Here is a 22976-nt window from a genome sequence, read left to right as displayed (position 1 = left end):
ACAGGAGCTCAGCAAAGTAAAATATCCTGATGTATACCTTATTGAAAAAATTGTTAAAAAGCGTGGAAATCGAGTTTATGTGAAATGGCTTGGTTTTGACAGCTCACATAACAGTTGGATCAGCGAATCAGAATTATAAAAAAATTGTACATTTTTTCTGAAATAAAATACATTATATTTGAAAAAAAAAAAAAAAAAAATAAGTTATTTAGTTTTTTTTAAATTTTATTTTCATTTACAAATAAAAAATTATAATTTTTATATTTATACATTAATTTTTCAGTTTTTTATATCCCCATGGTAATGTATCTGGAGAATTCTCTTGCAACTTTCTTTTATCATCATTCCAACTCAGAGCTAATTTAGTTTGTTTAATCGTCTTAACCTCATGTTTATTACTTCTAATCAGGAATTGGGGTTTAATTACATTGGTGTGCTTTTCAAGACAGTTTTTAAAATCATTAAACGTGATAGTTCTTAAAGTTGATCCTTTGACTCCTTTTGCTCTTTTTTTAGCTTTCATATTTTTATGAGTTCTGAATGCATGCAGCTTAGCTCTAAGTCCTACAAACTCACTCATAATTTCACCATTATTCTCGTCTTTCATGAGACCAACAACTTTTTTATTTACTAATGGAATATCATAAATATTGTTTGGAGGATAATCGGAGGTGTCAAACATTTTAATATCACGTTTAATGATTTCATATATATTCGGAACCTTAAAATAGTAAATTAAACTATCAGTATCAGTATACATAAGTTTTGATTCATCATTAGTAAATTTTTTTTTAATGTAATTATAGTGAAAATCGTAAATATAAGTTTTTGATAAATCAAGTATAGTAAATCCAACATAAATTGGTTTATTAAAATTAGCTCTAACTCTTTTTAACTCAATTAATAATAATTCTTTATCAAAAATGGTAAAACTATGGAAATTTGGTTTCGATATTAAAGATTTCGCACCGTATCTACCATGCCATTTTGTCACTAACTTAACATCTTTATATTTTCTCACATTTTCCATTGTTTTACCAAATACTGCATTGTTCATGAGCTTGTAAAAGTTCTTTTCAAATTCATTTCTAGCATTTTTTCGACATTCTGTATTTTTATCAATATACGATTTTAACCATGCCGATTGTTTAAATTTTAGAACCCTATGAACTTTCACAAGCTTCATACCTAGAGTAAGATATTGTTGCAGATTCTTATAATGTACAACATAATTTTTCTTAGAATAAAGCGTTGTTGCCAATTTTGCTTGTTTACAGTTTGGAGGTACAAAATGTTCAGGGCACAATGGTAGGTCTTTATGGAGCTCATGTAAATTGATCGGATAGTCTAAATCTACTTCTAATATATATCCTTCAGAACCATTAGCATTGAATAAAGTATTTATGTTATCATGAGTAATATTTTCCTTCCATTTAAATGAGCTCTGAGGTAATGACATACTCATTGCACCCCCATACAAATTGTTTACATCAAAGTACATTAAATATGATTCATCTTTATTTTGATCGAAATCATCACCCATTAAACGATTGTTTGCTTGCGCATATCGATTTGTACATTGAGATACTCCACCTCTAATGCCTTTTTCAATAAAGAGTATCATTTCCGGATCAGTCAATAACTCTAATTCAATATTTGTCATTTTTAACATTGCATCTAAACTAAGTCCTGGTGATGTAAAATAGTGTAACGAGTCTAGCTCATAAGTCTTCTGACAACTATGACGAAAATTTTCAAAAATGTCCGCTAACAATAAGACATCTGTCTTCAAATACAAATCTGAATATTCGCCTAATGTTTTAATATTAAACTTATTCCAAACTTCTTGAGCATGATTGTAATCCTCATCGGATACATCATTATCATTTAGCTTAGAGTAAAATAATTGTTTTTCTGGTAACTGTTTATCATCTAATTTATCAACACTATCTATGTATTCATAGGGAAACACACCTTTACGTATCATTAATTTGAATTTATCAGGATCAGTATAGTATTTACGGGTTATTTGTTTGTCATCGTCAGTTAGATATGAAGCTAATTTTTCTATGCTTGATGCCATAAATCTAAAAGAATCTATGAAACGTAATTCGACTCTAGTTTTTTCAATTGACTTTGTAAATGAGATATAGTGTTCTTTATTTAAAGGTAAAAGTTTCGTAGATCCTTTAATATCTAAAGCTATAGCTTTGATTATAAAATGTGAGTCATACCCTGATAAATTATGAAAAACTACAGGTATTGTATGTGGTCGCTTAAAGTTTAAATTACAAGAGTTATGAGCTGGACCCCGGTATTTCCCTGTAAAATGACAGTGATCATGACATTTTTTTTCATTTGCTAATATTACTTTCGAGCAAATATGACAAATATTCATAGAATTGTGATATCTAATTTCTTCAGAATTTAGTGGTTTCATTGCTATTCCACCCCACAGAAAACTGTTTACTTTATGTGCAAGATTTTCAAGTTTCCTTGTAAACCACTCAATACAATCAGGTGACCGATTTATTTCAAATTTACATAGAGTTTCATCATAACTACAATGCGTGTACATGGCAATACTGTGAGGGATATGTGTTTGAGAACCATTATCATTATTAGCTGACTCAGGTAACAGAGTGCACTCCAAATCAGCGTAAACAGCAAACGGTACGATATCTTTGTATTTATAATTTGTAAATTTTAGTATTTTTTCCTCTTCCGTAGGCAGTTCCATTCTAATTTTATTAAATTTTATACAATCTAGCTTATGTTTATCAAATGAGTTTTGATACTTAAAATGACATAAACACCTATCACAAAACCACAATTTATTCTTACTTTTTGTAATTTGACTTTTAATCAATCGTGATAGATTTTTAATAAATGCAAAATGGAAAATTGGCTCAAAACTTTCTACATCATCATTTAAAGATTCACTAGCTTCAACCATTAATAAATGAATTACTGGTTTGTTTGAATCGAAATTATTAGTTAAATATAATGGTATTACTATATTTTTAATTACCGATTTTCCATTTTTAATCACTGTTTGAGGATCTATACCATAAACATTTATAGCTAAATTATTCAAACTTTCAAACTTCGCTATATCTTTTAATACTATCGGAAATTTTATACCTGCGTATTTTAGCTCTGAGTCGGAAAACTGAGGGTATGATTGAGTTTTCTCAGGATGACTTGTGCGTGCGGGATATAGCGCTGCTGTGACAGCCCACAAAAAGCAATAAGCATCGAAGTTTTCAATGTTCAGGACAGCTTTTTTTTCTTGAATGTCTTGAGGAAGACGCACATAAGTTGATATGCCTCGTACTTTCGCCATGCCAACTTCTAAAGGTGCATATCTAGAGATGTTTACAACCAAATTCATAACTTCAATTAGACTCCATCCTGAGTCTTTCTGATTGAAGTCATCAATTTTTCTTAACAACACTTCATACACATTGTCCGTAAACCAACTATGAAGGTCTGTCGTTGATAAAATTTCACTACTCTGCGTCTTAAAAGATTTTATTTCTTCAATCTTATCACCACCACCTTTCACATTCTCGAATAAACACGAAAGATTTAAACTAACTTTAATATTACCCTCTTGAAGAATAATATTTTTAATTTTATCGAATAATGTATTTTTTGAATCCATCAAAAATGTTCGCACATCTGTATGGCCTTGGTTTAATATACATCCGGTTTTAATACGGTTATTAAATGCATTTTCCAAGTCCTGCCACTGCACTAAACTTTTTGCAGCTAAATTTCCACCAACTACAACTGAACCTAACTGAGCCAATTTGTCGATGTATGCATATGACACACCAATATTATGCTGTAAACTTTGCCGTTCACTAACAGTACTATTTACGTCTGATAGTAAATTATTAAAAAGAATAATATTGTCCTTCAACATATTTTGACAGCGTAATATATCATGTTCACTAACTGTTGCATCCGGCTTTGTAAATTCATTATATGCTTGAATTATTGTTTTAGTTAAGTTTGAAAATAATGCAGATGCCATTTTTTTTTTTTTATTTGCTGTTGAAAATCACTTAATATTTTAAAGATGAAAAAATCGAATTATTCCTGTGGCGGAGAAAAACGAACTGATACTATTCTATTCTGTATGGTTTCTTTTATCCCCAATCAATTTTAACATGTCTACAGTACTACATATCTTCAGAAAAAAAGGGACGTTTTGTTTTGATTATCTGTAGGAGGATGTGAGACATTGAAAATATTATAATATTCTTAATTTTATAAGAAAATGTTAGTAAGTTATCTACGGATATCCTATGTAAATAGATGATTATGATAAGAATAGTCAACGACTCCTCAAGATTAAGCTAAGAGTTTTTAAAATATTGAGATGTTGTTTTCAAATTTGGGAAGATGAGTTGTCACTATTATACTTAATCTAGTTTCCTGTATTTAAATCAATTGAGTATCTAAAGATAAGAATGTGTGTTTGTTTCGGTAATCTGCAGCAGGATGTGAGAAATCGAAAATATTTAAATGTTCTTAATTTTAGAATAAAACATTAGTAAGTTATCCACAGATATCTTATGTAAATAGATAATTATGATAAGAACAGTCAATGGCTACTCAAGATTAAGCTAAGAGTTTTTAAAATGTTGAGATGTTGTTTTCAAATATTGTAAAATGAACTGTAACTATTATACTCTATATGGGTTCCTGTAATTAAATCAATTTAGTATCACAAGATAAGAATGTGTTTGTTTCGGTAATTTGTAGCAGGATGTGAGAAATTGAAAATATTAAAATGTTCTTAATTTTAGAAGAAAATATTAGTAAACTATTCTTAGAAAAAGATATGGAGAAACTTTTTGCATATCTCTGAGCTGGACTGAGTGTATGTAAAAACTTAATTTTTACCTGGTAACACCTTAATCTTCAATAATAATATTGAGTTTTCAAGTCATACCATAAACACCAGGTAGTTTGAGGGTATATGTTGGAGAGGGTAGTGATAATAGTATATAAACTGCTGTTTCCATTATTTCACAATTCATTTTAAAGTGAAAATAAGATTGGTAAGTTTCGTAAATCATATACAAAATAATTATTAATAATATCATTGAAAATTAACTCTATAATTTTATTTTTTCAGGAATAAAAACTTCAGTCACTCGACGCTTGTGAAACGATTTTTTAATAATGGAATCAGTTAAAAAGGTTTGAATATTAATGAATCTTTTTAATTTTTTACCAAAAATGGTTGAATATATTGTTTAATTTTTTTTTCTTTTTGTTACAGATATTTGAAAGTGCCTGTTACTTCCCGCAACTGTGGGTTGATATGTTCGGGCTTATCAACATGTGGAGGATTGTGATGAGTGAGGTTTGGATGCGGATATCAAACGATGAGTATATTGTTGATGGCATATTTAACATTAATAATGGAGCCCCATGCATATTAACAGACATGGGGTTCAATGTCTGGGGATTCATAATGCCTGAAGATGTCAACCAGGATATTTGTGAATCTGATAAATATTTTTTCATGGATGATGCCTCAATGAGTCGTATGAATGCTACATTAACTCAAGAAGGTATATTTTCATCAACATCAGACGATAAAAGAGATTCCGAGCAACAAATATCTGAGCTAAGTACTCCAGATGTTTATAAGTTTTTTATGGGGACCTCCCCACCATTATCTCCGATAGCATCATCAGCAGCATCATCCGTTCTTTGGTGCTCTGGAGAATCATCATCAACATCGCCAGATCTTACAATTCCACCATCAGGATGGGTAACTGAGTGTAATTATGATCTTGAATCATCATCCTCATCAGATTTTGTTTGGACCTCTCAAAATCCCTCCTCAACATCACCAGATCTCATAATACCTCCATCAGGATGGGTAACTGAGGTGACACCTGATGATCAAGAAGTTGATGAGATTTTCCATTTACAATCAACAGAAGAATCTGACAATAGCTTTTTGGATTATATGCATGGTCGTGCTTTAGGACGACAACATACACCATCACCAACACAGTACTCAGCATCATCACGATCTACCACCTCATGCACACCTCCACCACAGCTATTACAACAATATCAGCAGAGAGAACGAGAACAACAACAACAACAACAACGACAGCAGCAACGACAACACGCGAACTACCAGGAACAACAACAACAACAACAACAACAATATTGTTATAATACATACAATTTTAATGTTAATGTTCACTTAAATATTTATATGAATGATGTGAATGTATATGAAATGAATATGCAATGATGATATAATATTTTAAAATAAAAAAAATTCTTTTTACTTTCAATAACTTCTATTATTTACATTTTATCGAATACAAATCTTATAGTGTATAATTATTATTATGTGATTATTATTTTATATACATTTATTTTTCTATTCAGCTTGATGGTGACGAAACTCAAATGGATTGTACTGTCCACCAAAACTAATAATGAACAGCTCATTGTTGGATGCAACAGTGGTTAATTCCTCTAATTGTTTAGGATCTGATGTTAGCATTTTCACCGTTCGATTGGGTAGAAAGACAGAAAATTCCTTATTGATTGTAGCTAGAATCTTCGGTCCAAACTTGGTTGTAACTTGTTTCAGCATTGTGATTTGATGTTCGATGTTGATCTCCAACTCGTTGAATTTTTTAACTGGTAAAAATCCCTTCAATTGATTGACATCATTTATTTTCGTAAAGTCCATTTTCTAGAAATTAAAAAAATTAGCAAATTAGTATCAATAATCATGGTAAATAAAGTTTTGGAAATTAACAAAAAAATAAAAAATATACGAAAAAAATTATAATAATTAAAAATTTTCTAGACTTACCTTATATTTTTTAAAATTATTTCTCGAGTGAAGACAAGTCAACTCAGCTTTAATGTGAAACTGCGTTAAAGTATGATAAGATGAGCCCTTTTTATATTTTTCACTCCCACTTAAACGTATCACCCCACCCAACATAAGTAACGGATTTTTTCTTATATTTCATTGGTTGAAATAGAGCAAAATTCGAGAACATTCGATAAAATAATAATAATAATTTAGGTGGGGTTTTGAGTGGGGGATTCTGGGAAAAAAATTATTTATCTGTTTATTGTATCAAAGATTCAAAATATCTAAATTACTGTTTAAATCTTACCCCCTCCCACCGCCCCATCCACTATAGTTTTAAAAGGGTTAAATTGAAAGGGTTAAATAATTGAGAAACTATTTGAAAGTTTTAAAAAAAAATTTAAAACTTCCTAAAAAATATTTAAAACTTAAAAAAAAAAAAATCGGTCTGTCAGTTGACCCTGCGGGCCAGCCCCAAAACTTCCCGCTGTTTCCGAGCTCGCTGAGCTCGAAAACATTATTGTGAATATATTTTCGAGCTCTTCGAGCTCGCAATTACTTTTGTATGCCATTGTTTTGTAAAAAACCATTTTTTAGCATTTCTTTCTTCCACGATATCTCGCGAACGAATTAACCGATTTTGATGGTTGAGGTGGCATTCGACGCGGCTTATAGAGTTTTAGAGCTGATTAGATTTTGGAATAAATCCATCGAGCAAATTAAAAGTTATCCAAATAAAACATTTTCGAAAAAATTTTATTTTTGAAATATCTCTGAACGCACCCTACCGATTAAGTTCAAATTTATACGGCCTCAAGACATTAACAAGCCACGTCGAATGACACCTCAACGATCAAAATCGGTTCATCCGTTCAAGAGTTATGAATATTTACATACATACATACGTACGTACGTACACACATACATACACTCGGACATCATCGTGAAATTAGTCAGGATAGCTTCCTAGGACCTCGAAACGTCGACATCTGATGGAAATTCGATTTTCGTAAATCGGACCGAAACCAATAACTTCCCGAATTTTTGAAAATTTACAATTTTCTTAGCGGGAAGTTAAAAATTTTTTAATTTTTAAAAATATTTAAAAAATTTTTAAAAATATTTAAAACTTTTTAAAACTTTTTAAAAATATTTAAAACTCTTAAAAAACTTGTTAAAACCATTTAAAACTGTTCAAAGCGCAACAGCCTCTGAAAATCTGCAGAAATCTGTTTTATCGGGGGGGTGAAGCCCCCCAGTTTAACTACTACTCGTATATAGTTATGTATAAGTTTATACAGGATCAGACCTGATCACACTTGATTGATACGAAACGTATATATGTTTAATTACGGATATATCTTAGAGTGGTCCATTTGGAAAGAATATTTATTTTTTTCGCTTCCACTTTGAAATATAGTTGCAGGCATTGAAAAAAAATTCTCTGAAAGTTTCTGCTCTTAATTTTAGTTTTGAATACTTTACATTCGATTTTGAAGTTTTTCCATTCAAAATCGGGAAAGGGGGGCAAAAGGGGTAGGGTAGGCAAAACGGGATACCCCCAAAATTTTATAAAAAAAAATTGTATTTTTTTAATATTTTTTAAATATTCCAAAATTACTTCTGTAAATATAATTGAGCATTATTTTGATTATTTTTTGTTAAACTTTTTCAAAAATAGAGTGTTAGTCGAAAAATGTTGATGGCTTCTGTTTTATGATAAAAACCAATAAAATTTTTTTTCTTCTTTTGCATCCAATAATTGTGTAAAATGTAATTTTTCTTTATGTAAATTACTTACAAGAAAATTTAATTTAATCAATTTTATTCAATAGGAATACAAATTTTTTTTTGTTTCAACGGTGACTGAAATTTTTGTTCATTTACTTTGAATATCATTAAAAACAAAAAGATTTAGCGTATTTGTCCGCAAAACCTTAGCATTTTCTGAAGTATCCCGCTTTGTCTCCTCTTCCCTTACGCGTGAAAGTTAGGATTTTTTTTTCAATTCCCGATCACTCAGCCACTTTTTAAATTATCGAGTCGTCGTTTGCGGCATTTCGTAGGTCGTAGGTAAAATTTTTATATTAGAGAAAGTGAATGGGTATTTAAGAATTGTTTATTCTGGTAAGTTCTAATTGTTTTTGAAAATCACTTATCTATAAGAGCTTATAGAGAATTTTTTGAAGCTTTTAAAACTCAACATTGGTTCTCTGTATGATTATTTTTTTCCGAGTTATTGATTTTCAAAGTGAATGTAAACTTCCTTGCACTGATCGACGATAACCGCAAAACCTCTCAATTTCTATGGGAAGTATTTAAAAAAATCTATTGCGTGAAGTTTTTTTCTTAACGATTATTTAAAAACTTCCCTTCGGAGTGAATTTAACTACTAAGGGGAGTCAGTTAACTGAATAAGATTTCTTTTGTATTCACTCCCAAATCACTCCGTACTCACTCCGAAAATTTTTTACGGTGTAATTATTCTGGAAATGAGTAATTAGAGAAAAAATATCTTCTAATTATTCTGGAAATCAGTAATTAGAGAAAAATATCTTCTAATTATTCTGAAAATCAGTGATTAGAGAAAAAATATCTTCTAATTATTTTAAACATCAATAATTAGAGAACATTATTTCCTGATTATTTGATTAATTAATATTTAGACACAGAAATTAGATAATTATTCTTAAATAAATAATTAAAAGTAAACGATTTTCTAATTTTTAAAGTAATGAGTAATTACAAACAAATAATTTTTAATTTTTTGAAAATTAATAATTGGAGGAAATTTGATCCTTATATTCAAGAAAATTAAAATTATTGAAAAAAAAAATTATCTAATTGCTTGTCAATTGAATAATTATCAGATATGAGTTTGAAATTTTTCTAAAATTTAGGAATTTTTATGAAGAAAATGATAAATACTCTGCTAATTATTGATTATAAAATAAATAATGGTTGAATTATTTGGCAATTGATATTTCTTATTCAGATAATTTTAATTTTTCTTTTAATTAAAATTATCAATACTCAAATTTTTTATTTCGATATATTTAATAAAATAAGTTTAAAAAATACTAATTTTTTGAAAAAATTCGTAATAATTTTTGATAAATTATTAAGTAATTGAAAAATTAATTATTTAAGCGAAAAATAGTGATGAAAATACTATTTTTGCCCAACCCTGCTAATGTCATAAAAATATTTGCTTGTATAATAGTAATTAAATTTACTATATTTGTAAAAGTTAAATTTCATTTTTAAAAATTTTATAATAACTTGTATGTTTTGAATAAATAAAATAACTTTCTCTAACATTATTATTATTTTTATTATTATTATTATTAAGCTAAATGAAATATTAATTATTGATAAATATTGTTGATTTTAATTTTATAAATTAATATCAATAATAAAATTTCTATTTGCAATGCTAAGATGACCGACGTTAGAAAAACTGATAATTTAAGTCCGAAGCTATCTTTAATTCATACAAAATGAAAACAATTAAGAAAAAGAAAAAATTAATTAATTTTAAACTGATTTTAAAAATTAAATTTTTAGTCATGAACATTTAAATTTCATTTAAATATACAATTGTTCTTTTGCTTAAGCTCTTATTTTTTCAATTAGTTCTAAAAATTACCAATAATTTCCTGCAAATTCTTGTTATATTCTAAAATTAAAATTTTATTTTTTAAATCACAAAATATGAATAAAATAGTATAAAAATCTAATGTAAAATGATAGTTAAAATTTTTTTTAGAATTTTTACTACGAAGTGTTTTTGAACATATTCAATTATTCAAATTCTTCAGAATAATCATTATCTGGAAGATAATAATTACCATATGATCATGTTATATTCATAAATGATCAAATAGGACCAATTGTTAGATCTGAATATTTTGTCTCGGATTATTGGTTTGGTAAATTTACTCAATAATTATTCCTTATAGATTTAATATTTAAGAAATATAAAAATGATTAAATCTATCAACTATTTTCAAAATGACAATTAATTTTATTTAAAATAAATATAAATATCGTATAAGTTATACATTTAAAACTAAAAAGGAAACGATAAATACATTAAATAAACTACAGTTCCTTAATAAAAAATGAATTTTAGATCCAATTTGAAGGATAGCTAATCCTAATTTTTTTTTATTATAACATTGTTTGAAGCAATGTCCCGACGTCCTATAATTTTTATTGGTGATGGAAGATTAATATTTAATAAAGAAGTCGAAGAAGATAAAGCTGATTTTTCTAAATCTTGAGAATAGTTATTAGTAAGATCTGATATTTCATTAATATTGGTATAAGAACGAGTATTTTGTCGCAAATCAGTTTGTAATGTTTGAAGAACTTTCAATGCGTGTTCGTACATTTCTGGACTCGATTTACTCGCGCTGTAAACAATTTCGCTAGCCAATTCTTTTAGCTTGGATTGCTTTTGATGGACTGATAGTTTTTTTGGAGTTAAAATTGTTGTGACAGAATCATGAGTCTTAGTTTTTTTTGTAGGAGTATTTTCATTGTCATCAAGCGTATTACTTATTTTCCTTTTAACTCGTCCACCTTTTATTAATTAACGATGCATCAAATAATTCCAAATTATTTAATTTACGCACAGCAATAATGTGCTTGCAAGGCAGCATCATTGATGACCGAAATGAACATCCACATTCATGGGGATTCACGTTGATTTCAGAATTTTCAAAAAAAAAAAATAATCCAGTTTTTGAGAATCTTCTTTTATCCACTTTACTGAGGAATACTGTTTTACTTCATTAATTATTTTATCAAATACAGGCTTGGATACATTATTTCTGTATTTATTTTCTTCGTCTTCTGTAAAAAAACTTGTTGATGAAGATTTTTTTAAAAATTCATTGGCTCTTTTATGAATTGATTCGTGTTGTCGAGAATAAATTAATTGAAAAAAATCATTAATAAGTACAACCAATGATTGGTGACACCTTAGACGATTTTGTATTTTTGAATTCAACGACTGTAATCTGTTGTTTGTAGTATTACCTAAATTTCCTTGGTTCATACTAAACAACGTCCATTCCGAGCGTATTGGATGCCAATTACGATCAAAATATTCAAGCACCTGAGATGGCACTGTTATTTTCTAAATTGCTCATAAATTTCATGATATTGAGTTTCACTAGAACTTTTAGCTAATTTCTCGAGAAACTCTAAAGATGTAGTACACTCCGACGATGAAATTCCCATTTCTTTAATTGATACTTTACGACTAAACGTATGTAAAGTATGAAATAAACATAAACGTGTTGGCACTCCAGGAAACAGATCAGAAATTACACTGCGTTCTGTAAGATCCTTATCAGTCATGAAGCATCTGATAAAAGAACTTACTTCTATATTCTCACTTTTGAAGCATTCCAAAAACCAGTGTAACGTATCACGTTGTTCATTAGCAAGTATTCCGACACCTACAATTTTAGTCTCAAGGGATGAGTCTTCTACTATAATTAACATTAATGTGTAGCCTCTTTTGAAAAGATTGTAGGTGCCATCGATGAATACTATTTCGTGATATGTAGCCATGCCTTGTCGCATCTCTTCAGTGGAAAAATACAATCCTCGGAATTGATTAGTGTCATCCACTCGTGCATCTATAAAATAATTGAAATATTATATATAAATTTAAACAAATTAATCAAGAGTGTTTAGATTTGTCTATAATTAGTCGCATTATAATTAATCTATATAATCAAGAGAATAGGGAAAATTCTGTTACAAGCACAGCTATATGAAATACCAATGAATTCTGATTGAAAGTCTATCGGATTTTAATCGGAGTCAATCGGAATTGAGCGGTTTCAATTGGAGTTTTTAATCAGGGATAGTGACTAAGGGTTACTATAGTTATTATAAAAAGATTAAAAGCGCAGTCATGATTCTTATAATAAAATATTTATAAAAAACATTTGCTGAACTTACGATATTGAGTCTCTAATGGATTTTTAGCAGCTTTCAGTGTATCGTCTTCGGGATCACATAATTTTTTAGCCAAATTATGTATATCTCTCTTGGTTATTTTTTTACTGTACTCGCCAATTACTTTTTCTTGAATACAAGTTTTATCACTTTTCATTTTAAGTAAGTTGAGAACTGATTTTTCTTGATCGCTATTCAATCTCCTATTTTCCGGTATGTGCTGAATGAAGTCCTACATGTAATTATTAAAAAGCTTATAAAAATTATGTCAAAAGAAGTCCAATTTTATAATTACTTTACATAATCGTTAAATTGTACCTCAAATCCTGGATGAGTATGCTGAAGATTGAGTGAAGTTATTTCAAGGCATTGTTTCTTCTTCGGTTTATTCACATGAATAAAAAATGGGCAGTCGTGTTTGAATGAACTAAAATAAGAACAAATCGTTAATTTTTTTTTGCATCTAAGTTAAATCATTTTATGACAATAAAATACGTGAGAGAAATTTTTTTTACATCTACTCTCTTAAAATGAATCAGTGAAAAGTACTCCAATCAGTGAATATTCACTGCATAAATAGTCCCAAGTATATCACTAGTTGAATTAGTGATATACTTGGGACTGTTTTGCAGTGAATATTCACTGATTTGGAGCACTTTTCACTGATTCCTTTTAAGAGAGTACGTAGATCTACGTAATCTAAAAAATGGTGAGTTTGATGAACGTAAATCTACTTATATATATACCTAAAAAATTTTTCTCACATACAGATATTAATATGCTACTACATACCTAGTTTAACGAACATCAGCTGTACTTACATGATAATTTTTTCTAAACTTACATTCATATCTTATAGTTTTATACATAAGTTTCTTTTGAACTTCTTCTTCATTTTCATCATCTTTGGTTAATTGTACACGGCTGCGATGAAAAAGTTTTTGTTTTTCATTGTGCTCATATCGCGTAGTAACTAATGTTAAATCATCATAAGTATCAAACAATTGATTTTTGATAAATTCACTTGTACAATTTGCCATTATAGGTGTATAAATGAATTAATAGAAATAATACACGGTTGTTATTATAGATACTTGTCATTCATATATATATATATATATATATAAATGTGAAGTTTGATCGGTTTCCGTTTTTGACCTCACGTAACATAGAGAATACCGATCGATAAAGAAGAGAAAAATACCATTTGAGAGTAAACTAAGTCCCTAGTAAAAAATGTAGCATCCATAAATCGACGTCTCGAAATCTTCTATCAATATGTTTATAGCCAAGTTGGCCGCAACCTGTCGCCAAGTTGGCCGCAAAAGTTGGGATTTTCATACGCCGTACCCGTGGATACTCAGTGGGCCCACCAACTGATCGGAAATATTCGATCACCCACTTACTCTACATGGATGATCTGAAGGTATATGCTCCTGATGAGGAACACCTTCAGACAGCCTTGAATATCGTAGGGGAGTATACACGGGATGTCGGCATGGCTTTTGGGTTGGACAAGTGCGCGGTCGTTAATCTGGTGAAGGGTAAGTGCTCTGATTTGCGCGAAGATATCGAGTTAGTAGATGGGAGCGTCATTGACCATCTTGACGCCGGAGAGTCGTACAAATATCTAGGGATTGACGGAACTCCTATGTAGGACGTCTCGAAAATCAAAACGACTCTCTCGAATACCGTGCAAAAGTACTCCAGATGCAGCTATCCGACACATCGTGTAGGGTATGTAAGCAATATCCAGAGACGCTTATGCATCTCTTGTCAGCATGTCCTGTGCTGGCTAGAAGTGCATACGTTCAGCGTCATAATGCTGCTCTGCGAGTACTCTACTACCACCTTAGACATACGCACGGTATCGACAAAACACCAGTGCTGCCTTATCTGCCAGGAAATATTCCGCAAGTTGTTGAGAATGACCGTTGCCGTATTTATTGGAACGTGCCATTCGCAACAACTCGGAAAATAGATCACAACAAACCTGATATTGTGCTCTTCGATAAAACCACTCGAGACATTTATGTCATCGAGTTCTCAGCACCTGCTGAGTATAACATCACGGTTAAAGAAGAGCACAAACACGAGATATATCAGGATCTCCTGTTTGAAATTGGCAAACTTCACCCAGGCTACCGTGTCAAGCTTGTCGTCCTCATTGTTGGCGTCCTAGGAGGGATGAAACAGTCGTTTGTGTCTGCATTAGCTAGAATACCAACTTGTTCTGCGCAAGTTGAGTTTCTGGCATCGCGGATGCAAAAGGCTGTTATTCTCGGGTCCCTTCGTCTCCTAAGGCAAAGAAACTTGGCTTGCTGCGCATGCTGATCATCTTGTTGATGATGCATCGCAGCAGTAACGATTTGGCACTCAGCTGAGGCCCTCGGTAGAGTCGGACTACCGGGGATAACCCCCTGAGCATTTACCTAAAAACGAAATAATAATAATAATAAATTTCTTTATCAAACATAAGTTCTATCCCAGCACTCTCGCTATAAGAATTTCTCTCACGTAATATTCAACTTATAGGACGTTGCTGTAGTGCAAGTGAGATACTAAAAAACACGAGAGTGCTAAAGGGATATGTACCTACATTCTAAACATCCTAGACTAATTACCAATATTTTGAATCATTCTAGATCATAGCAGACCATTTAAAATCATTCTCGGTGAACGTAAATTTTAAATACCTTATTTGATTAGCCCGTCAATATCTTCAATGATTTCTAATGTTTCACTTACACTAAAGCAACACTCTATAAATTGTTATGAATGCTTCTTGGTGAACAAAAATCTTATAAGCTGGGTACTGAAAGGATAAAAATGATTGAAATTGATAATTTAACTAAAAGTTGAATGATCTTGCAATGATGAAATTTTAGCAATCTATTTAATTGAAGTAAGATTCTCGATAAATACATTGGTATTATAACAATTAGAGATTATTCTCAGTTCATTCATTATGAATTGAACTAATTCATTAATTCGTAAATCAAAAAATAATAAAATTTTTCAAAATAGATTTTCATATTATTGAGTGACAAAAATAACGATATAAATACTACCCTACTGAGACACTACAAGAAACGATTATAAACCTGCTGAATATAATAATTGAATAAATATTTTAATGGATATTATGGTACTTCGTTTGAGATGACTATTTTTTTTTCCAAGTCTTTTTTTCCAAAATTAATTTTTACTAAGGTTTCTCATTAATTAACAATTTCCATTTTAACAATTGCCTATATTGATATTAGTTATAAAGATTTGTTTTTTATTGGTAATTAACTTTTTTTCTAATAATTTAATTATGAATTTGAATTTTCCCGGGTATACGGTGGCGCCCCAGTGCGCCGGGAGGGAGGTCCGAACACACCAATAGACATCAATAGACGCATTTGAATATCACAAAACAACTATTGTCATAACCTGAAATTATTTGACTTCTGACGTAAAATAATTTTTTAATTACAGTTAAAATAAAATTTTAATAAATATCTATAAATATGTTAATTAAAATTTTTTGAAAATTTCTGATTCGCGCTATTATATACTCCATATTTAATTTGATATATTTATGCGCATAGTGTAATATAAGTACACAAACACACATATATATATATATATATATATATGTAAAAATTTTTTTGAACATAGTATTGGAGTCGAAATTATAATAAAAGCTCTTCATTCACGCTGAAAGCTCTGATAATCTAATATTCACGCTTGTTTTTCAGATAATTTATTTGAAAAGTTAATCACGCTATATACACGCTGGAGACACGATAGTGTCCGAATATCCTTACCGATTAAATTTTCTATACTTTGTTTACTTGAAGGTTAGTTTAATACACTACCTATATAATGTTTTGTCAAATCAACTATCTGAAGTTCTCTATCGAAAATAGTCGTTGTCTTTTTTTACCCTCACTCAAAGAAAACGAGCCTAATATCATATCATGTTTATACACTAACATGTATCACAAGATATGTATGTATGTTACTTTTTATATAGATTTATTGGAAAATCTACCTTCCATTTCGGCTGCCGAATGGCCTTTTTATTTTAAATACTATTTGAAGTGTTTGATTCACGTTGAAATTTTAACAGCGTCTTAATTAAATATAAAAAAAATTAATTACAAAAAGCCAGACACTTTTTCCGGGATTTAATTGCCGGCAAACATGAAAATAACTATTATTTATAATAGAAAGAGATAGGCTGCGCATAGCGGTAGATGTGAGTGAGAGCGCCGATCACCACCTTTGATGCGGTCTTTCTCTATGCTCTCATTGGCTGTTGGTCACGTGTCTTGTATAGCTGTACATTTGAAGTTAATATTTTGGAGTAGAATTAAACAAATGTATTTATTTAAATAACTTATGTTCAAGCTTTTTATTTCTTTAGATCAAATAGTACAATCAATTAATAATTATGATTTATTTTATTATCCATGATGGTAAATATAATAGTATAATTCTCCGGAACTTTGACAGGAAAAAAACACTGTGCTAAAAAATTAAAATTTTTTTTATGAAATTTTGGGGGTACCTCGTTTTACCTCCCCTTCCCGATGTCTTAAAATATACAAAAATTAGATGTGTGGAAATAATTAAAAATATATATTTCAAGTCCTTAAAAAATGTATAATTTTGTTATATTACTTTTCTTATGTTGTTGGTTAGATTAGCAATATATTTTCATAATTACATTTTTTATATATTTGAAATATATTGTTCATATAATTTTTTTATATTTTCAAACTTGTATTTCATATATATTCTAAGATATATTTTTAATGTATTTGAATTACATTTGAAATATGCACGAGAATCGGCCAGAAGAGAGCTATTAAAAATGTATTTTTCATTCATATTTAATATCCACTAACGCAAAAAATTAAAGAAACAGAAAAATTTTTGAAAAAATCTGAAGTTTTGTTTTGATTCAAAAACTTTTTTTTTGTTGGCTAGAAAGTATTTTTTATTTTTGTATAGCGAAAAAAATTATTTAACGGAACATTAATGGCATAATGAAATTGAGCATCTACTATATGACCACCAAAACAGGCACTTGTCACTCTGTCAAATATCAGCGGAGTAACCGTGCCAGGATTGTTATCGAGTATAGAATATGACAACTCTGAAATATATATGTAGCGATAGCTACCTTAACTTTAAGCCCCCGCGCGGGCGATTTCGGTGAGACTCGAGTACTGTCGCCAACTACAAGCCTCACGCACACATATAACTTGAGAGACATTACAATGTTAAGTGTCGACTACACTCAGTTGTACTGTATGCTTATATTCTCTTGTAATAAATATCACGTTAATATTTAGTCTAGACTTTTATTTATAATTTGAGTTGTGATTTGATATATTCCCATAACAATGGATCCTACATATATCTAACCAGGATCAGCACAAGAGGTTGGTTGCTACTTAGCACCGGTGGATTTCTCCTCCTCCATATATATCTTCTCCCAACAAATTTTTCTCTCTTAAGTCTTTTACATTAAAAATCAAAGAAAACAAAAAAAAAAAAAATTGACAAAATATCGATACCAGCAATCGTCAACATTTTCTCCGATACGAATTTCTATCGTATCGTCCAAAGACTATTTTTTTTTTTGTTAACTAATCTTATAAACAAATCGATACGATAGAAATTCGTTTCAGAAAAAATGCTGTCGATTAGTGGTAACGTCTTTTTGTTGATTTTTCTCATCGGTACGGGAGTTTGAAGAATCCCATTTTTTTCTAACATTAGTTAATGAAAAAAAAGGTCTCTGGACGATACGATAAAAATTCGATCGAGAACAAAAGCTGTCGATTGGTACACGGAAAAAAAAAATCTTGACTATAGAAAATTTTTCTTCAACCAAGAAATTTTTCAGCGGGTGAAATGAAAACCGGAAATTTCTTGAACGAAGTGAAATAATTTCTTGAATTTTAAATCTTGAATTAAGAAAAAAAATTCTTAAGCCAATACATATTTCATACTTGGTCCAATAATAAAATTACTTGTTTTAAAAACTTGCATTTTTTATTATAATAAACATTTTTCTTAACCTAAGTATGTTACTTACTTCAACCAAGAAATGAAAATATTGAGTTCAAGAAAGTTATGCACTTAATCAAAGAACTATGATGTTTTGAAACAATAAACGGTACGAACTCAAACCAAAAATAAAGAGAGTTGGTTTAAAAATTTTAAACTCTTGGTTTAAGTATAGTGTACTTTCTCTGACTAATCGGAAGAAAAATCTCAAACCAAGATTACTAGAGTCTCAAGCGAAGAAAGTTTTCTCTTGGATTTACTCGTAGGTGCTCCCTCCTTCGCACCCTAAGGAATGAATACTCCCCACTCTTTCTCTTTCTCACGCCAGCGCAGCAAATGGATTCTGAGTCTACATTTATACTCTAAATAAATTTAAAATTAAATAACTAAATTATATTATAATAATAAATAAATTAATTAATATACTTAAACAATATTGAATAATTTCTCAATTTTTTTGTAATTACCATAAGGCCAGGGTGGCACAGCATCTGTGGGCAAAGTAAACGTAGCCTAACAAAGGCTAGGATGGCTTAGTTGGTAAAGCTCTCGCGTGACGCCGAATCGATCTGGGTTCGATTCCTTCGTTAAGCGATAATTGTTTTTTCTTCATTTGTTTTAAATGTTTAACTTATTAAACTTTGTGTGTAGTATTAATATTTTGTCGATTTTTTCAATCCAATTCGGACCTTGAAAAAATCCATTTGTTTATAACTTTAGTTAACAAAAAAAATGGTCTTTTGACGATATGATACACTGGTCACAAAAATTAAGGGATAGAAAAAAAATTCGAAATTTTTGGGTGATTTTCAACATGCTGTAACTCAGTGAAAAATGGTCGTAGAAAAAAAAAGGAAATTGTAGCCTCAAGTTTCTAGTTTTTAGATCTAGATATCAAATTCTTTTATCATGCACGGTTCTGGAGTAATCATAAGAAAACCGACGGAAAAAAAATTTTCAAAATTTTTGCTCGTCTTCCAACAAGTCTATGGGCTTCAATCAATTTTTTGGATAATCCGACCTCAGGACTCTTTTAGGAAATTTAATACCCTTTAATTTGCCGGTTTCAAAAAGTCTCTACGATAATTTGGCGCCGAGTTATCATTGATCAAAGCAAAAAAGTCTATTTTGGCTTTGATAATCAATAACTCCGGACGTATTGGTTGTACAGAAAATAAAACTAGGGTTTTGAAAACTACAAAACATTCTCTATAAGGCAAAATTAGTGGCTTTTGATGGAAAAATTTTTTTTGAAGCTCAAATGTTTATTAAAAAACAGGTCAAAATTCGCATATTTAAGAATATTTGGAAATCTTGCTATAACTTTGGATATAACGGATGAACAAAGGATATCGTCATTTTTTTTCAACCTCAAAGTGTTGTTACGTCTAACATGCAATTATTCATATGCAGTCTCTTATTTTGAGTCAAGACACTTAAGTCCTTTACTCGGGCGACGGAGACTTCGTCGTTACGGTAATAAGTATGAAATAGTAGCCAATATAAGGAATTATTTCAGAAAAATAATAAAAGAACTAGAACTTACAATTGGTTATGTTATTTTTATTCAGCTTCAGTTGTACAATTAAATTGCTGTTGTGGGTTGGAAGGCCGTTTGTTATTATAAATCGTTTGATAAACCAGGTAAAGATTTCGCGTTCAATTTCTATTCGATTTATACCCCTGGGTTGGCTTCGTAATTTAATAGTGTTGGAGAACTGAGAACCTCGCAGAATAATTTCTTAACCCGACGCACAGTGTAAAAAAGAGGTATCGTGACGAAGTTTAAGCTCGACGAAAATTAATAAGACTGGACAACTGGACCGAAAATCGCGACCCTGGTGGACTCGAGCGACGGCAAAAACGTCGGTCGCTTTGTTCACGAAAACGTCGACGTTTTGATTAAAAACGACGGTGATCTGAAACATCGATAAATAAGCAAAAAATGATGAAAAATGTAAATGTACTGAATATAGAAATTATTTTCAGTATTAGTGGAGATATAAAATTTATGTATAAATGAATTAACGGTGAATAAAAGTATAAAAACCAATAAAATAAAATAACTCGCACGTATGTTATGCTGAGCGGGTAATAGGTAGGAACCCATGACCGTTGACAAAGCAAATAGCAATATTATCGACACATAAGGGTTCAACCATAAAATCAGAGATGGCGCGTGGACTTCGAAATTTAAGTCAAGAAAAGAAATATCAATTTAATATTGGATGTGCGGAGCTGTTGATCTAGAGCGAAAAAAAAACGTCGTCGTTTTGTTATAAGCGTCGAAAAAAACGTCGGCTAAAAATTTTACTAGCCTTTTATCTGTTAAATTTTAATTTTATTACTTTCCCTTATCCTAGCCAATTAATGTCCAATCTAGCTTTAAAATGCGCGGAATTTTTAATATCGGGGACTTAATTAAATCGAAAAATTAAAACATCAAATTATCGAGGGCCAAAAAAAAAACGTCGTCGTTTTGTTGTAAGCGTCGAAAAAAACGTCGGCTGAAAATTGTACGAGCATATCATATGTAAAATTTTTGTTTTTTTCTCTTTGTCTTATTCTTGCCAATAAATTTGTAATCTTCTTTTGAAATACGCAGGATTTTCAATATCGGAAACTTAATTAATTCAAAAAAAAAAAATGGAAGATCAAATTATCGAGGGCAAGAAAAAATCGTCGTCGTTTTGTTGCAAGCGTCGAAAAAAACGTCGGCAGAAAATTTTACTAGCCTATCATATGTAAAATTTTTGTTTTTTTACTTTGTCTTAACCTTGCCACTAAATGTGCAATCTAGCTTTAAAATACCCGGACCCGGAACGACGGACGTCACTTTTCTAAAAATATCGGAACATCAAATTTTCGAGGACAGAATATAAGCCGCCGTCACTTTATTGCAAACGCCGAAAAAAACGTCGGCTAGAAGTTTTACGAATTTTTTTCCGTTTAATTTTTGTTTATTTACTTTTTCTTATCCTTACCAATTAATGTGTAATCTTGTTATGAGATACACCGAATTTTGATGTCGGGAACTCAATTAACTCGAAAAAATTGGAACATCAAATTATCAAGGGCGAGAAAAAAAAACGTCGTCGTTTTATCGCATGCGCTGTAAAAAACGTCGGCTAAAAATTTTACGAGTTCCATATCAAAAATTTTTTTTTTTTTACTTCTTCTTGTCCTCGTTCATAAATGTGCAATTTAGCTCTGAAATCCGCGAAATTTTTGGTACCGGGGACTCAATTAATTCGAAAAAATGAGAACATCAAACTATCGAGGGCTACAAAAAAATACGTCGTTTCATTGCAAGCGCCGAAAAAAACGTCGGCTGAAAATGTTACTACTTTCTTATCTGTATAACTTTTATTTTTTCACTTTTTCTTGTCCTCGCCAATGAATGTGCAATCTAACTAATTTTACCTTGATGAATTTTACCGCAGCAACCCGATGAGACTTGTAGCTGATATCCGGCTATTCCTCCAACTGTCGTCCAGTTTTCCTTACGGGTAAATCTGCTCTTCTGGTTCCCGATTGTCCGGTTTGTTCTCGCTCCAGATTGTTAAGGTCCTCGTCTTGCCTCGTATAGAATGGTGTAGATGATGCGTCCAATCACTCTAGTCGTTCACTAACTTTCACTTAGGCGTCCATCGCCTTCGGTCGTCCGATTGACTCTCTGGATTTTTGGCACGGCACTCCCTTATAACTCTTCGATTCACCCCCGGAAGACTCATCCCTACTAAATTAATTAGCCAAAAAGAGGGGCGAATGTTCGAGTCTCACCGATTAGCGACACCCGGTGACATGTCGAATCACTCAATTTAATAAACCGGGTTATAATCAGGACCCATTATCGACCGTGGACACATCCAATTTTAGAAATAATTAAATAGTTATTGGAATCTATTTTACCCTGTTACATCCGGGTATTTCGAAACTAGAATGCATATTGATTGGCGAGGATGAGAAAAAGTAAAAAAAAAAAAACACATTTAATAGGAGAAAAATTCGTAGAATTTTACCTGTCGTTTTTTTCGACGCTTACAAT

At 30.6% G+C, this 22976-nt stretch overlaps 1 protein-coding gene across 1 annotated transcript; it reads right to left on the bottom strand.

The window, feature by feature from the left end:
- Nucleotides 1-271: 271 nt before the first annotated feature.
- LOC130665934 (uncharacterized) lies at nucleotides 272-2740 on the bottom strand. Its single transcript, XM_057466562.1, has one exon. The coding sequence runs from the start codon at nucleotides 2738-2740 to the stop codon at nucleotides 272-274; it is 2469 nt and encodes an 822-aa protein (XP_057322545.1).
- Between the last annotated feature and the right edge of the window lie 20236 nt (nucleotides 2741-22976).

Source organism: Microplitis mediator, chromosome 3 (genome assembly GCF_029852145.1).
Source record: "Microplitis mediator isolate UGA2020A chromosome 3, iyMicMedi2.1, whole genome shotgun sequence".
NCBI lineage: Eukaryota > Metazoa > Arthropoda > Insecta > Hymenoptera > Braconidae > Microplitis > Microplitis mediator.
The sequence above is the reverse complement of the archived record's forward strand: the minus strand, read 5'-3'. Positions and strand labels throughout refer to the sequence as shown.

Bases quoted from the DNA above. Each gene is read 5' to 3' on its own strand.
- LOC130665934 (XM_057466562.1), bottom strand. From the start codon at position 2,740: ATGGAACTGCCTACGGAAGAGGAAAAAATACTAAAATTTACAAATTAT.